The sequence below is a fragment of the Lagopus muta genome, chromosome 7, assembly GCF_023343835.1.
Source record: "Lagopus muta isolate bLagMut1 chromosome 7, bLagMut1 primary, whole genome shotgun sequence".
Classification (NCBI taxonomy): Eukaryota; Metazoa; Chordata; class Aves; order Galliformes; family Phasianidae; genus Lagopus; species Lagopus muta.
Genome location: NC_064439.1, coordinates 10,037,794 through 10,055,616, shown reverse-complemented (window position 1 = coordinate 10,055,616; position 17,823 = coordinate 10,037,794). Strand labels below are relative to the sequence as shown.

At 37.9% G+C, this 17,823-nt stretch overlaps 1 protein-coding gene across 6 annotated transcripts in view; it reads right to left on the bottom strand.

Moving 5' to 3' along the window:
• The window catches only part of ZMYND11 (zinc finger MYND-type containing 11), a 102,693-nt gene that overhangs the window by 13,255 nt on the left and 71,615 nt on the right, over positions 1–17,823 (bottom strand). For 5 of the 6 annotated variants that reach the window (XM_048950379.1, XM_048950382.1, XM_048950380.1 and 2 more), the window contains 8 exons: positions 15,083–15,244; positions 6,671–6,748; positions 6,178–6,270; positions 4,642–4,729; positions 3,454–3,509; positions 2,738–2,815; positions 2,100–2,218; positions 134–341 (listed from right to left, as the gene is read on the bottom strand). In XM_048950379.1, the coding sequence (XP_048806336.1) occupies positions 134–341; positions 2,100–2,218; positions 2,738–2,815; positions 3,454–3,509; positions 4,642–4,729; positions 6,178–6,270; positions 6,671–6,748; positions 15,083–15,244 (882 nt within the window). The remainder of the gene's footprint in view (positions 1–133; positions 342–2,099; positions 2,219–2,737; positions 2,816–3,453; positions 3,510–4,641; positions 4,730–6,177; positions 6,271–6,670; positions 6,749–15,082; positions 15,245–17,823) is intronic. The other variant, XM_048950383.1, reaches the window with a different exon arrangement.

Sequence of the window (17,823 nt, the reverse complement as noted above, 5' to 3'; positions counted from 1 at the left end):
CCTCTTACAGTCACCATAAAACTGCAGACAGAGCACAAGGCTAATTTGAAAGTACATTAATTCAGGATATGTCATGTTTTCACCCTATCCTATAATAAATTTCTCTGGATGCCAACATCGTGGTGACACTCACTTGCTCATTGCTGGTGGAGGAGATACTTGACTCTGCCTCCTCTTCCCCTTTATCCTCATTCTTTGATTTCCAGAATCTCCCCTCACGAAGAAATCGCTGGTGCAGTTCCAGCTCATCACAGGCCTTCTTCCAACCCATGCTGCGTTTCACGTGCAGCCGATGGATGTTAACTGTGATATCCTGGATGTTTTCAGAGGGGATCCAGGCCCTGTTGAATAAACAGATGGGTTGAGAAACACAAAATAAGGACAAGAGATCTTGACTTAAAAAACGGACTTCTAAAGCAGTTTCTCAGAGTGGCCAAGAGCTGACAATTCCTATTTACACAGGATCTTCCCACCCTTAACACATTTGAAAAATGTGACAAATTAGACACTGATGTTATCAGCACTTATTAGCTGTGCGTGTTGAAAGTCTTGCTTGCTTTTGATGAGCCACAAACATCTCCTAGCTCCAAAAGGAGACCCATCAGCTGCCTGTTCTCTTGCTAAATGCTCTGTCAGACGCAGAAACATCTTTACTGAAGATTCATTTGCTAATCCAGTTTAGCCCTTGACCTCTCCTAAAATCAGCAAGGCATGTACCAAATTATCACTTTGAATATAGATACTCTGTGGCTTGGACTCCTGTCTATCAGGACTGAACTCCTACAGAGACTGTCATGCTCTTCTGGACTGAATTTATACCAGTGATACGGTTCCAAAAGTACTTTGGTATTTTCAGAGATAGTCCTCATAGAGAAAGATGGGCAGCTTTTGACATTTTGAAAGGTTACACTATGCAGCACTGGATATTAAAGAAAAAGAGTTACTGCCCTGCACATCTACATAAAAGAGTAAACAATGTAATAAATTAATTGTCCATGGTCAGATTTTCAATTATTGTAACATAAATATCATTTAGTGAAGTTAGAGAAACAATTCTAATTTACACCTACTGGGAATTTGGTCTTCCATTTTTCAAAAAATGGCACTCTAGCAGAATCTATTTTGCCTTTTCTGCCAGCACACACTTCAGAAAAGTTACGAATACCTGATCCCACAGGTCATCCTACTTTCTTCAATAGTTTGAAGCTTTGTGAACTTAATGCCAGAACTACTAATAAGGTAAGCTGCAACAGATTCAAAGACAATCGTTCTTTTATTGTGACACAAATAAAGATGCTGCATCCACTTAGCACCCATTAGGAAATCTTGGTAGTTCATGCACAAATTAAAGCATGTTAAAGTTAGATCAAAAAGCAATTTAAATGAACAGTTTCATAGAACACTATTACTGAATCTCTAGACCTTCTGGGATGCTTGAAAACATACACTTTCCCCAAAACCATGTTAATTTGCAAACATTTATATTCCTCTGCTCACATATAGGCACATAAATTAAACAACAAAAAAAATCAGTACATCCACTGTAGCGACCCTGCTATACCCTTCCCAAATGTCGAACACACAAGTGGATTTGGAAGTAAAGATTGTGAAGTTTCCAATGTAAAGAGTTATTCTCTGAAACTGCCAACCGCCTCACAGCAGGAATTTCATCAGTGTTCCAGCAGTAAAACAGAAATATTTGTGATGTATATTATATTGCTAAAACAAAACAAAAAAACACATAGTGTGACTGCTCAGAAGAGGACACTGCAGAAAGTCAGTACTGCTGGTAGTATGAGAGCATTTCTGTCCAATTTTTACCTTGGACTGGATTAGCAGATTGTTATTGCTTCGAAAAAACAGTTCTCTGCACAGAAGTTCATTGGCTTTCTTTAATTAAAATGGCATTAAGTAACAACTCTATCCCAACCGTGGAATCTCTGAGCCATTTGGCAACTTCGGATGTGTTAGACTGAGCTTTAAACTTTATGAAACAACTGGCTTGCAACAAGCTGAGCCACTACTCCCAGTGTGATACATGAGATAAACTCATTCTAAATACTGTTTTTAGAAAGCGACACGTGGAATAAATAAATTACCTTTGGTGGTGATGACCAAAAAAGCGAACATCGACTTGATTGTCCTCCTTCTGCATGACTTTGGCTGGCCAAAACCCAAAGCCTTTCATTTTGGCCCAAACCAACTCATGATTAGGTATCTGGAAAAAAAATGTTGTGTTTATTATTGGATATGAAGCATTATATTAATTTGTACCACAAATATTTTACTGTAATGCTATGCTAGTTTCTTAAGAATATGGTTGTTGTTTTATATCTAATGCTTATTTTCATTTTTATCTTCTTACAATGCACATTTCTCTGTAAGATTTATTGCTTGGATTATCATAAAAAAAATACTATTGAAAACATGTATTTTAAGCATCCCCCAAATTAAACTTCTCTTTGTCCTTTCCTTTCCTAAAGTTTTACTTCTGTAAGCTCCTTATTTTCTTGTGAAAGTGATGTAGCTGTCTGATAATCAAGTTTATTACACGTATTGATACGGCCCTGCACTTCAACCAACATTTTGTTTGTGTTAAATATCTAGATTTAAGAGAGTCTTAATCATACATCTGAAACACGTTTACAGAAATTGAATATTCAATGCATTAATGAGATCAAACTGCAGGAATTTATGCAGAAAAACAAACAAATAAAAATACGTGTCAGCAACATACACAAGGATAGCAGAACCAATTGTCAGGTCGTGCATTTGACAAATAAAAACAGTTCTTGCAAAGCTGCAGTTCATCCAGCTGAAAAACAAAAACAGATATAAATAAGCTCCAAAAATCCTATTTGTATGAGCTCAGTAGTGTAAGTGGCAGAATTTTTCAGTCCTGCCTGCTAATTGGGCGGCATTACTTCTGTGCAACGAGGTGTGAAAATGAGATGTCTTAAGAGCAGATGAAAGACAGATGCAGAAACATACTTTCAAAAAACATGGGGGAAGGGCTTAATTGAACACTTAATGATTTATTAAAGCTAAAATGCATAGTTATTAAATTCATCAAAATTTAAAGCACTTTTTTGAAAGAAAAAATTCTACTGAGCAAATGTGACAGCCACCTCATCTTTACCTTTTGGTCTCCTTTGCATATTAATAAATGTTTCAATGACAATTACAGAATTTGGTAGGAATCCCACTTCAGACTGAAATTATACAAGTACAATTATTTCTAGTCCAATCATGTAATACTATATTATTTCAAAACTAAAACTTAAATATCATTTAAACCAAACGACAGTGTAGTTGCAAAAAATGGAAAAGCAATTCTGAATCAGTAGCTAGAATTTCAAGTCCTTGTTTTCAGAACAGGAAGAATCATTCTCTTAGCTTCTAAAGCAAAAACCAAACAGCATGTCTATATCTTGCTTACTTGGTGCTACTTACTTCATGACATGTGTCTTTGTAAAGCATCCTCGCTATGTCAGCTTGTTCACTGTCCGCTATAAATTAAAAATAAATGTTATGAACAATCACAGTATGATCACCGTGCTCACAAAGATTTGCAGCTGCTATGACTTTCATGCTGTAATTGTCTTGCTTTAGAATGCAAAACATAATTCAGCCACTCGGATAACCCTTCCATTTAAAATTTTCTAATGATCAGTTCTATATTTGCTTGCTCTTTTGTGTTTATAATGCAAAAACACTGTTGGGAGCTTTAAACCAAACAATACAAATATAAATCTCTAAATATGGATCCAGTTCCTTTCTCTGCCAATTGCTGTCTTACCAATTGCCCTAAAACATGCTTCTCTGCAGTCACCATTGGAGTGAACACAGGTACTTAAGAAATACATAAGTATTTCTGCTCAGAGAATGCTTCAGAAACTGTTTATCACTATGGGTTTTCCTTGACACTTGTGTATGTCTCTATTGGCACACTCCCTCTCTTAGTGCTCTCCCTACTAGCAACAGTGTGGGTTGCCTGACACTGCACACGGCCTGGACCCAGTTCCCCTGAGCTGTCTGCGTGGGAGAACCACAAACCACATCCTTCCTGAAAAGACATCTCTAGAGAACCTTGTTCCTGGACCTGGCTCTGACTTCTAGAAGTGGCGGTGGTGCTTCTACATACTAGCTGTATTGTCAGACCTTATTAATTCCCTCAGTGGCTGGCAGCTTTTCTGATGGCACCAGTCCTTTTCTGATGGCACCAGTATTTTTAGGGGGATGTAGATGTATCTGCTGTTGGAATAAGGCAGATACTGCCAATGTTTTTTGCCGACACAGCACATCAGAAACATCTTTCTACTTTAGAGCAACACGTATTCTGGAAGAAACCTGTAGTATAGATTAACTTGTGTCTTTGGTTGCAGAAGAAACAGGATGGCAAAGTTGCAAATTCCCACTGACTCACTTAGCAGAGAGGATGAAAACAGGCATGTAGCAGGTGGGCAACAGCAGACCCTCTAGTCAACCAAGTCCTCTTATAGCTTACTTTCATCTGTAAGGGCTTTCAAATAACTCCATCTAAATTTAAGATAATCAAATACCAAAACTAATCTTGAACTTGTGAGCTTCCTACTGACAAAGATAAATCAAATAATGCGAGTAATAAATGTAGCACTTTACCTCCATAGAAAATCACTGTGTTGTGTAGAAGCAGCTGCGCATCTGCTTTGAACTCCTCATAACTCCTGTACTTTCCTTCATTTACTTTCTATATAAAAGAAAACAGGATTGTGAAAAAACTGCCAAAGTGCTGTACCTGTTTTATGCAAAAAAGCCTTCATGGAAATTTGCATTATCAGACACTGCCCTTCCAGCATACAGAAGTAATACTTACAGCTGCTTGACATGGTTTGTTAGCACCTGAACACTGGCTGCATTGCTTCCTTCATGCAATGCTCAGCAGTAAAATAAGTGCTTTTATGTCTGATTAAGTTCAAAATAACAACCCTCTTGGTTATGACAGGGTAAATTTGGAGCAGTAAGATCTGATCCAGAATGCTGGTTCAAATAAAGGTATATTCCCTGAAGTGAAGATTTTGCACCTTAAAATACATGCCAGTTTCAAATCGATGTTGACTGCTTTTACACTTCTAGGATTTTCACTTGACAATGAGTGCTTTCTGATGCAGGCTGATCTCCTTAGCTTTCCAAACTCATAGCAAAAGCCTACAGCGAGCCATGCAGTTAATTTACCTAGTAAGATCTGTTTTCTAGTAAGGAATGCAGTCTTTTCTCTTATGCTCTTTGAAGAACATCTATGAGAATTATAATCACCAAAAAAAAATGTCTTCAAATTCTGGGATGTTATCAAGGCCAAAAAGACCCTCTGTGGAAGTGGGTCAAGGTGACACAATGAAAGGGAAATCTAACCTATTTTTAGTTTCAGCCACTTCAATCCAGCCCGTAACGTACATCTCCAAAATTATCAGCGTAGCTATTGTTTATCCGTGTTTTTCAATAACAATAATAAAGCAATATTTATTTACATCTATGTTTGTAAAGGATAATATATGTTAGCATGTCATAGCAAACGGGTTACAACAGTAAATAAAATGATATGCTATCCAGTTTGGTCATGTGCTGATCTACATGAGTCACAATCAGACCTTTTGCTCAGAAGAAAAAATAAAAAGAGAACACACTAGAACTTTATTCTTGGAACAATTAATGCAAAACAGATGTTAAGTGAGTCCTGGTTTTTTGCGATCAACAAAATGATTGGTTCTTAATGAATCATTCAGATGTTTCTAAAGTTGACATCTACCCAATGCCTCAATAGTTAAAAATGCAATACAGTCAAAAACATTGGGCCAGATATGCAAACACAGGCACTAAAGACCATATTCCATGACTTAGATAAAGCACACTTTTCAAAAAAGATTTCAGCTACCTGCAGCTCCTAGTAAAATCCTAATATGAAAGGAATTGACAATACTCTATGTCTGGAAACCAGGCACCACTCAAGATATTTTCACTTGTTTACCTGTTTATAAAGAAAAGTATGACATTTTAAGCTCCTACATTCAATGCTCAATATAAAGCTGCAGTACTCATCATAAGGAGAATTAAACAGGGTTGTGCTTTAGTTCTTAAGGTTTATCTTCAGTGTTAAAAGGCGCCTAAACAGTGTGGAAGTTAGAAAGGAAATCACTCTACCTCCTGTATAGTAGGAACATCAACAGCTGAGTGCACCAGCCTCCTATACATTGGGTGTTTGTTGTCCTTCCCTTTCTTGTTTAGATCTATAGCCTGAAAGGACCACGAGACAATACAAGTTACTGCATTGAGAATCCGCATAAAACACGAACAAAAGACTAAATAATTGCAATAGATTGGAATATTTCAGGTGGAGAACAGACAAGGCCCAGCTGCAGATCAGCAGTCTTACACATTACGTGCGTCTCAAACCTGAAAAATGTCAGTTTCAAAAGAGCTACGGGCCCGTTGTATAAACTGTTCCTGCCACAATTATATTAACCTTAGCCAAGAGACATGATAAGTGCATGTTGAAACACACGCACTGCTTATGACAAGGGAAATAAACAACACTCTCTTGTAGGACTTCTTCCAGCGCAGTCACACACGGCCAGCTGCACTGCATCCCCTACAGCACACAACACTGTGCCAACTGTCCCTGTTTCAGACTCACCCGCTCCTTCATACGAGAGACTATGAACCGCAGGTATGTGCTCATCTCTTGCTTACTTGTGTTTTTCTTCTTGATGCTCTGTCAAAGAAAAACACAATCATATCATTTTAATTTTGACTTCAAAGTTCATCCAGCAAACATTTTCTCAGTGTCACAACATTTTTTGAAAATGTAATTTCAGATCAAGCTATATCAGAAGAATTTTTAGGGGGAAATCTTTTCTGAGGAAGTGGTAATACTAACAGGTCATAACAACCATACATGCTGCTTAGAATTATGACTGGGCTGAGGACTTCAGCTATACAAAAATTACCAGTTTTATTTCTACCTATATTCATACTATTTTGCCAGAACTTTTCACATAAAAACGTGTCTTATTAGAATAAAGTAATGAAGAAGGGCAATATAGTTTATAAATCATCTTTTTCTTAATTAGCAAAGCAATAAATTATCAGTAAAATAAATTACTTTTAAAAGAATATCCTATACTATCTATAATGTGCTTACTAGGCAAACAGACACCGTGTGGGATACACTCAAACACAGGACTGCTCCAGCCACTAAGAACTCAGAGTATTCCCTGTTGCTCAAGAAATACAGCAGTTAGTTTTTGTGGTTCTTCCTTCATAAAACCTAATCTAGATTTCGGAGCACAGTTTGCTTCTTTTTAACAGTTCAGGATCCAGACGTTTTAATCCCCGTCTCGGACTAGTGCAGTCTTATCCCTACCCTTCAAAGCCAACTCCGGCTAGAGGGAGCTTTTCATGCAGAGAACATGCTGCTACATAGAGGGTGTCTCTCAGGTGCCTAGCTCTCTTACAAAATAGCCTTTCCAAGCCCAGGCTGCTGGCTGTGCACAGTACTACATGGCCTTACAACAGCTGCTATCTCTTCTTTGCTCTTGCCTATAGGAGCTCCTCAAAACAAAAGTGCAGTGAAATAGCAATATAGGTTCCAGGCTTATTTCTGGCAGAGGTTTTCGGCTGCTTACATTTTTAGCAAAAATGTTTACTTCACCTCAAAACTCTGAATGCAATGAGTGCCAAGCTGAATTCTCCATTCTATGCCTTCAATCATCAGCTGTATGCAAAGTATGGGGACCAAATACTTTGAGCTACACCTGCCTCTTCAAACTTTGATTGTCTTCAGCAAGATCCACACAACTATGTATGACTGCTGCTTAGCAAACAATATTACGTATGATGCACATGAAGTAACAGAATCCAGTTTGCCATGTAGTACCACATGGGTACCTAATGGTAACTAAGAGAGGTTAAGAGGCTTACAAACTATTAATCAGTAGGTTTGTTTTCTTTTTTTAAATTAGTCATAACAGACCCTGGACATAGAGAGGGAAGATATGTATTGAGCACAGAGCAACTAGTTTTACATATTTACTTAGCAGAGCACAGATTACATGGTAATACAAAAAGAAAAAAAAAGAAGAAAAAAAGACAAAAGGACAGAAATTTGATTTCTGGTTGAGTGTGCTCTGCTTTCATTCCTTCTGAAAGACACTGAAGACACTGAAATCACAGACTGGCCCTGGTGCTACAGCAAGAGTGTAACCTATGCATCTCAGGACTGCACTTACTACCTCCTTCTCAAATTAAATAAAATCTGTACATAGCACCTATAAAGGTGTCTGTTCAATTACTTAGCAGTACACATAAAATCACTGGTCTGTGCTGGAATATTTCTACCTCACCATGCAAGCTACAGAGTGTACCTTCAATAGCCTCTGCCCCACAGACATGAACCCACATGCAACACTACTGTATGCAAAGCAGCACTATAGCTTTTTCCTGAAAGGACAATGCCAGTGTTAGGCAAAGTGCAGTACTGTGGAAAGGGCCAGCAGATCTTTCTAACTCTCCTATCACATTTTAGCATTATTTTCACAGTGTTCATGCTTCCTAGACTGTCTGCCCAGGCTCTGGAATAAGACAGAATTTTCTTTGAGCCCTACGTCTGAATTACCTGAGTATCTCTTTAAAGTAAACAAGGCAGACAAAGTAATCCGCCACAAGAACACGCATTCTACTCAAATTCAATTATCTATTCAGTTTTGCATAAAACAATATTCCTACTCAGCTGCAATGCATTAAATTTTCTGCATTATGAAATGCAGCTGTCACTTTTGTCGTTTTAGGCAAGAGTTCTGTATGCTTGCCACTGACGTACCATTTTAACAGGCTTCTCAAGATGCAATAAAATTAACTTGCAGAGATTAGTCCTCTCTTTCTGACACGGTTCTGAATATATCATCCCTTAAAATATTTCAAAATTCATGTGAACCTTTTATCATGCCCTGATGGGCAGCACAGTTTGTAAGAGACTGTGTTAAGATAGATGGTTTACAGACTTATCTCTGAGATCATAAAGATAGATAGGTGGCTTTGTGTCATTATTGATGTCAGCAATTAATATAATCTTAAGCACCAATGAAAATGATATAATTAACTTGCCAATTCAGGCAAACTTGAATTTCTCTACTTTTTCCTCAATTCTCTACATTGATATAAGAAAAAAAAAAACAGATCTTCAGTTGCTTTTCTAAATATTGAAATGTAACGAATTAGGGAATAGAAGCCCATGTGCCAGCATTAAGTCTTTTCATGGCAAGGTTACTCACCCTTGGTAGAAAGGTATAATAAAACCACTTCATTGACTTTTGAACAGGTTTACTTGTTAGGACATACCTAACACGTGATTTGGAAGCTATGATCAAAAACATGGATTTTTTTCATAAAAGTAGTATGTGTTTTCAAGACTTGTTCTGGGATTAGTCAAACTAGACACGCTTAAAGAATAGTTAATATTAGATGAGGGATATCTTTAACATAAAATCAAATTATATTGTTCTGAGATAAGTAAATTTACCCACTTTCACGTCCCTTTATAGACAGAGCGATATAAAAGCAAGTACAGATGAAAATTTTGTCTTTCAATTTTCTACTTTTAGGAAAGGAAAATAATACTGGTGACTCGTGAAACTGAAGAAGTGGCAATGTCTACTACATATCTTTTCTCACAGTCAGATCGACTAAGACACACTATTGAAAACCTTTTTTAAGAGACTCTTAAGATTCAATCCAACCCAAACAGATCATTTCAGGATCATTTAATGTACGTATTGTACTGGTTCTGGTTGGAATGCAATTAATTTTCTTCACAGCAGCTCTGACGGAGCTGGGTTTTAGATGTGTCACCAAAACTATGCTGATAACACAGGGATGTTTTAGCTATGGATCAACAGTGAACATCAAGGACTTCTCTGTTTCTCTGTATACCCTAGTGAATGGATAGTGTGCAAGAAGTTGGGAAGGGATACAAGCAGGTAGATAGCCCAAACTGATGACAGAGATATCCTAGCCTGTGTAGCATCATGGATTGACTAGCCAGATCTATGGTTGGACTGCATGATCTTAGTGCTCTCTTCCAAGCTTAACGACTGTACAATTCTCTAATTCTATGGTGCTAAGTAATAAAAAGGGAAAATGGGTGCTTTATGGAGGTTATCCATCTTTAGCTCAGGTTCTGGCTACCCGTGGGAGATGTTGAGCAATTGCTTTAGCATCACTTTTCCTGTTTTGCTTTGTTTCTTCTCTTCTTCCACTTCTCACCTTACAAGGTTTTCTTGCTTTCACTCCTCCTTTCCTCATTGCCTGTTCCCACCGAGGAGCAAAGGAGTGAAGCTTGCAAGTGGCTGCATGATGCTCAGCTGCCCACCAGGGTTATCCCCCAGCAGGGATTATTTCCAAGTCACACCAATTTATAGTGAAATCAGCAGCCTTTCCTCTTTGAATCATAGTCAAGTGCCAGGCATTGATGTTTACATTGTGGGTGCATGAGTGCAGCACTTGACAATAGCAATAGCAATCCTCATGTAGAAGATTCATAACATCTGGTAGGCAGAAGGCCAAAGCTGCAACCTAACTGCTAGTAAGTGCAGGAAATACCTTAAATATGCATTACCCTCTGTGGCACATCTATTTTTTAGAAGTTGGTACATGAAGACTGGATTTACGTTACTATTTGCATTCATTATCCCAGATTAATAGAAGTGCTTCGCTGGGAAAGAGGGTGGCAATACATTGCACTGTGAAGCTGCAAGTGACTTAGCAACCCTGACATGCACAGTGCAGGAAATCACTGCAAGGCTTTATGAACTCCCTGAGGTCAGCACCAGCTGAAGAGACACCCAAGAAACACTCCAGCCTGAAGGAGCACTGTTTATGGTGGAACTACCTATGCTTCACACTCTGAGGTACAGAGGTTTCCTTATAGTCTCTGATTAACCTTTTTTTCCCATTCTTCTCTCCACTGTCAGGTGTATGCACACACTGAAGAGCTCCACATCAGAGCAGGAAGCTGCTCAGTGATGGATTAAGTGAAGGCTGCTCAGTGACAGACACATCTTTCTAAGTCACCAGTTCCATTTCCAGAAGCAGTTAAGATTTCCAGGGGTGCATCCACAGAGAACTAAGTGTACAAGCTTACCATTTATTCACCAATGTTGTTTATGAGCTCTCTGATTTACCTGCTGGCCCTTTGATTTTTTTAGGGTTTAAATTTACAGAGGAATTTGGTGCTAATGCATAGGTATAATTTGTATAAATATGCCAGACCCTACTTATGGAATACGTTCCATCATGTAGTTATTGCACAGGTTCTGGCTGTGATAGTTTTCTTTACAGAAAGTTCTAGTTCTACTTCTCCTCAGTAATCTTCATGTGCCTGTATTTCTAATTTTCTATCATTTGTCATTCTCACTTGTCATGTTACACCTATTGCTAACTGTGAACTGCATGATGGAGAATTTTTATGTACCCTATGAAATGTCCACTAGAGTACCAGCACTCTGAAACAACCTACTTATGGAACACGTATCAGCACAGTATTTCATATCTTAAGCTCTACACTTTGCTTGCATATGCACAAAACACAGAAATACTGAATAACCTACTACCATGGGTAAATTGGTGATAATTCCTTGTACAGCACATGCATGAAAGATCAATGCCTGATCAGACGTTTGCAAAAAAACCCAACAACAGCAACAACAACAATAACAAAGTAGCCCAGGGAGAAAAGTGAAACCAAAACTAATTCTTCCTTTTTGTTTCATAAATAAAAAATGTATTCCTCTGGGACAAAATACATCACCATGCATAATTTTGCCTTTCTTAAAAAAATACTAAAAAAAAAAAGTTTTTTGAGTATTAATCACAGGCAGCTATTCAATCTGGGATCAATTTTCCCCTATTCAGACTTCTTTTATACATCTATTTTCACAAACAACAACAACTACAATAAAACACTGCATTTTTGCAGTACTTTATGCAGTTTTGAGGTACTAAATTAACAACTGGATGAGATTAATTTTCTCTCTTTATCCAACCAAAGAGTGGCAATAAGCATACAAGTCTCCTGCTTCCTCCAGATACCCAGCAGACTAACCCTGTATTGCACAGACCATTCCAGTAGTGGGAAAAGGCTAATGCAATCCCTAAGACCACTTGATACCATCTTTCCCTAGTGACCTATCTACCAGGAATTTTTATGATAATACAAATTTATTTCACTTAAGAGAGTGATTAGCCAACAGTCAGGGAGCATCTTCAATCACTGCAGTATGGTTTGAGCTGAACTTTGCTTGACTCTTGTCTCCTGCTGAGAATTATGTAAGGTATAAAATATTCACATTAGTTCTGTGAAATTTAAAAAAAAAAAAAAAAAAAGCCAAGAATGAGACATTCTTGCTTATGGATGCAGTGGGAAAAAACTGCCAGCAGGGAAACAGAGTTCAGAGCGCAGCATGTGAGGGACCGTTCTAAACGTTACAGGAGAAAAAATATTTTCAAGTTATGAACAAATCCTTGGCAACGTCCTTTATAAAATGCTTCTGAGTAGTCAAGTGTGCAAGATAAAGCTGCGCAGGTTGATTGAACTAGTACAGCCAGCAATTGTGAAACAAATAATCCAAAGGCTTGCTGACCTTGGCAGCATTACAGAAGCAATCTTTACATAAGGATGAAGTGTTCTTAGATTATTTCTCCCAATATATTAGGTTTCAAACATATTTCCACTTCACCCCTGTAAAGAGCTCGGAGATCCCTCAGTAAAATGTTCTATGTCCAGTCACAAGAAAAAAAAGTACAAAAATATACACATCTCTTTGTCCCTATTACTTTCCTTGAACATCCATATTTACTGCAGATAACGCAAAATAAATCCCATTGTCCTTAAGCAAGATAGTTAAGCTCTGTTATGTCCTCTGGATATCAGCCAGGGTTCTCTAAACTACCATAGTATTTTGAATATAGGCCTCTCTTGCTCTTTTAAAATAAAATTAGAGCAGCCTGTTCCTAGGAAGGTGGGGGAAAGCAGTGGAAGAATACTGAAACCTGACACAAGCATGCTAATTCTCATCTAGACCTCTGCCTTGCTCCCAGGGACTGTGCAAACTTCGTTAGCCCCAGTTTGCAAACTTAGGGCTTCAAACGAATTGGAGTAATTATCGTAAGAGGTGCCAGAGCAAGGGAAAAATGGATGGCATGGCATTTAAAATGGCAGCATTCTTATAAGTACGTTGGTTATCACTCAAGGCACTGAGCAAGCCAAAGGTCTCTGGGGCAGAAAGGATGTAACAGACTCCCAAACCTCTCCCTGTATAACAAAAAGGGAATCAATAGGCAAAAGGACACATTACATATGGTCTAAGATTCATAGCATTTTCTTAAAGGTAAATATTTGTTTAACATCAGTGCCATAAAGTATCTCAGAGCTCTAAGATGAAAATCCAGCTGAACTCAGAGCAGACCACCCCGCAAATGGGTGCACTCCACATGCAGCAGTTCAGCTCTTCCATTCTGCAGACATCCATCTTGTAAGACAGATGCCATAAGCCTCCTAACACACAAACTCGCTTAAACTATTTACATTCCCTCTTTCACCAAGCGTCACCTAAAACTGTTTGCAAACTAGAGTGGAGACTGGATCAGGTTTATCTGATCTTAATTATTTGTAAGAACTATCAATATTTATTATGGGAAACAACAATTATTAAGGTGATTACTTTAAAAATCTAAAAGCAATTCACATATATACTCCCATTCTTTGTTTTTAACAGAGAGAATACTGAATAGTTAAATTAAATGCTGCTACTTTGATACAGGAGGATACAGTACATGTCTTTATTCTTAACTGCTTGCTCTCAGCCACTAGTATAGTTTTTAATTCCCTTACGCTTCCCTTACACTTCTTATTTTTAATTTTTTTCTTATTTCCCTAAACCCTGAGAGCTCCCACTCTGAGGCAGGTGTCAGGTTTTTACAACTGGTTCTAAGGTAACAGCAGTCAGAAAGTGCTGTTTTGAAACAAAACAATCCATATGTTAAAAAGAAAACAAAACACAACACTTCTCTGCGCTTAAGAAGCACCAACCCCTAATACTGGTTACAGCAGAGACCATCTGAAGGTCAGTCCTCTGCCCTACAACTAGACCTCAGCCTCTGGCAAGGAGCTTCCTCTTCCTCCAGTAACCCAAGGTAGAAGGCAACTGGCAGATTTTTATACCTTTTGTATCAACAATTTTGTCTTACTCATATGCTTTCTTCCCTATTGAAGGAAGCCTAGAAATGTGGTGCACCGTGGGAGGCTGTGCGGAGATGACAACAGTTAGGAAAAACATCTGGCTGATGCAAGGCTGGGTACCAGCAAGCCCTTCCATATGTCTAGTCTTCTAACAACACGTAGACACATACCTGCTTGTTCTTCTAACATACCTAAGAAATAACTGCTGTCACCCTACTATATTCATTAGAGAAACAACTGTGAAGAAAAAGCAGTCTAGATACAGATGTGATGGGTGAAATCCATATTGACTTTTCCTGCCAATAAATGCACAGGAGTAAATGAAAGGCAGAATTTCACCGCTTGGTTTTAGATACCACAGTTGTCAGCAACATGATTGTAGCTTCATAATGCAAAATATGATTCTAATAAAATATTAGGAATGCGGTCAAAATAAAAAAAAATATTACATTATGATTCATTAAAATGAGGTTAAGTAAAAACAGCAGCATCGTATACAGCAATCTACTTACTCATGTTGAAGATTTCCACAATATACTGCATTCATACATTGCATACATACGTACACACATTCCCACACAGTATACTGTGTGCTGTCAAATGTATAAGTAAAACTTGCTGGAGTCTTCAAAAATAACCATCTGCTACATGCACCATAATTTAGTATCTCTGTACAGATGCTCTAGGTATGTACCATTGTTAAAATATTCAGTTCTTTATCCATTAACCTGGCCAGACCATCTGGACACCTTAATGAAACTATTCATGAATAGCAACCCTCTAATCAGCACATGAAAGCTCGTAGGTACTCACCCTGCAAACTGGGCACTGCCAGTGACTACTGCTGTCTCTAAGCCTGAACTCATCAGACAAACACTTGGAATGATACACACGAAAACACAGGTCACATATCAACACCTCTCCAGGCAAATGGCATTCAAAACAATACCAGTCATGATTTTCTGTTTCCCAGTCCTACAAAAAATACAAAATATTTTGGTATGATATTCTGTCAAAATCTTCAGGAACTAAGAACAAAATTGATATATGTCTTGAAATCCAGCAGCAATTAGACATTATAAACAGTTTAAGAAGTGTATAATGTTTAAAAAACAGGGGAAAACCTACATGCTTAAAGATCTTCATCAATTTAATATGTGCTAACTCAAACAGCATGTGAATGCCAAGTTTTAGCTTTTTCAAGTGTCTGATCGGTAACATAATTTCAAATATGAGCTCTGTCCACAATGAAAAGTTTTGGGTTTGTTTTCTACCTTCGTGTACAACGCTGTTGTCGACCTCTCTGCATTAGACTACAAACAAAAGGCTGTGCACTTCAATTGAGCATACCTATTTCCTCAGACTATGTCCCCTTGGTTTGATTGTTACAGTATATTTTCAACTGTAATATTCTGAAGGGTGGCCCCTTCCAGTCTTTACTCCCTTTAAACTGTCAACTTTTCAGTGTTAAGTTACAAAGAATACATGAAATCATGAACCTAAAATTTCAAGAAATGTGTTTGCTAAGCAATCTCAATACAATTCAAAAAATAGAAACTGTTTCACTTGCAGTGCCCAATAGCACTTATTCCTGAAATGTCCTACAGAAGACAAAGGATGTGATTCTGTTGATATACAGATGTCTTTAATACACTCTTTCTTGAATATTCAGTCCCAGTGGCCAAATTCTGACCTTTGAAACATGTGCATAAGCTTTGATGAAGTAATTGAGAATAGCATGCATATAATTTGGAGGCAGAATTTTACTCTAGGAATCTCTAGCACTAAAACCAGACAGAATTGCCAGTGGCCACCATCAAATGTTTGTTATCTGAAATGCCATTCTTTTCCTTACACTTTGAAAATAACTGTCATATCTCAGATTAAACTCCCAATGCCTTTTAATGTCCAAATGTCACTTTTCAGTGGGTTCAAATATCTGAAAAAATTACTCCTATTCTTCAAGAAGTTATCTTGATAAAAATCGGATGGAGCTTTTTTAATGTCACGTTGTAAAGGTGGAGTCTGCAGCTCTCACCACTGGCCTGAACAGGCTTTTGTCCAATTCTCTTCCATGCCTGGGAAGCAGAGCCCCTCAGGTCCATAGGTCCCCTTCACAATGTGGGGTAAGAAGTGCTACAAAGTGGCACCTCCAGTCCCTTAGGCTGAAGCAGCTGCATCCTGTACATAACTCATCTGACCAGAGTCCTCCACAAATATCAGACATTTCAGGACAACCCCAATTGCCTACACTAAAGCTTATACCCATGAATGTTGGAGCAGTAAGTTTAGGAGAAACAAACCAATAAAACATCAAAAAAAGATCCTTAATCAATTTCTGACTCAGAACTTCATCCTGCTTTGTTGTTCAGATTAACACTGTAACTTGACTTTCTACTGGTTTTGTTTCTTATTTATGTATCAATTCTGTGTATCTCAGAATGGCAAAACAATACCACTTAATTTAGCTATAAAAAATGTATTCTTATTTCACCAAATCTTTCCCCTTCAACAAAATCCAGTGGCAGAACACTTTGAGAGTCCTTTCTTTGCAATATTTTAGAGATAACTAAAGATACTGCATTGTAGATGCATGTGGTTTCTCTGCAGATTGACAAAAAAATGAGGATATTCAATATTTAATGTAATACTTCTTTATAGAACTGCAAGATAAATAAATAAATAAGTGACAAAGGGCCAATTAAGCAAGAAAGGTTTGACTGAAGTTTTATCCAGAGAAAAATCAAATGGAGAAGAGCCCAAGAGATTCTGGCTACTGAGGAATTTCACTGCAGAATAAGGATTCCAGGATTTTTCCTTTTTATTCACACTCGTTACTTATTGGTATATTCCAGATATTCCATTGTTAGGAAATATGCTGGCAAAGAGATGTGGAATTTAATAAACACAGGGAAACTTACTTGCTGGCAAGAAAAACCACGCGCTCAAGCCAGAAACCATGTTAAATAAAACACCAGAAGAAGCTTTCTTGAGTAGCCCCAATTGAAAGTTTTGAAAATATCATTAGTTCTAAATAGGCATCACTAGGTTTTTTACAGAGATTTTTAGTTTAATGCAGTATATTTAGTGCATAAGTATATATAAAACATTCATTTATGCAACATATCCATAAAGTTAATAAAGAAAATAAAAAAGGTACATAGCCCTTGTGAGAAGCTATACTATTGACTTCAATAGCAAGGTCAGAGGCAGTAATTTTGCTCCAGCAGCAGTGAAATGTTACTGCTTCGGTTTGCATGTGTTTGAATGGGAGGAGAATGTGCTCCCAGGAGACTTTTTCGTGCAGGAGACCAGATTCATTTATAGAGCTCAAAGTGCCTGCCAGTGCTCGGGGTAGGACAGGTCAACATCCTCCGCCAGCTGCAAACGCGGTTAAGTCTGCATTTACGATATACACCACCAGGTGTCATCAGCCACTCCAAAAATGACTGATTTAAGGGCAACCATTGTAACAACGTCTTGAACTGTAACGTGTGAGTAACCACTTCCAGCCCCCAGGAGAGAGAAAAATCATCAAACTAGATACATACATA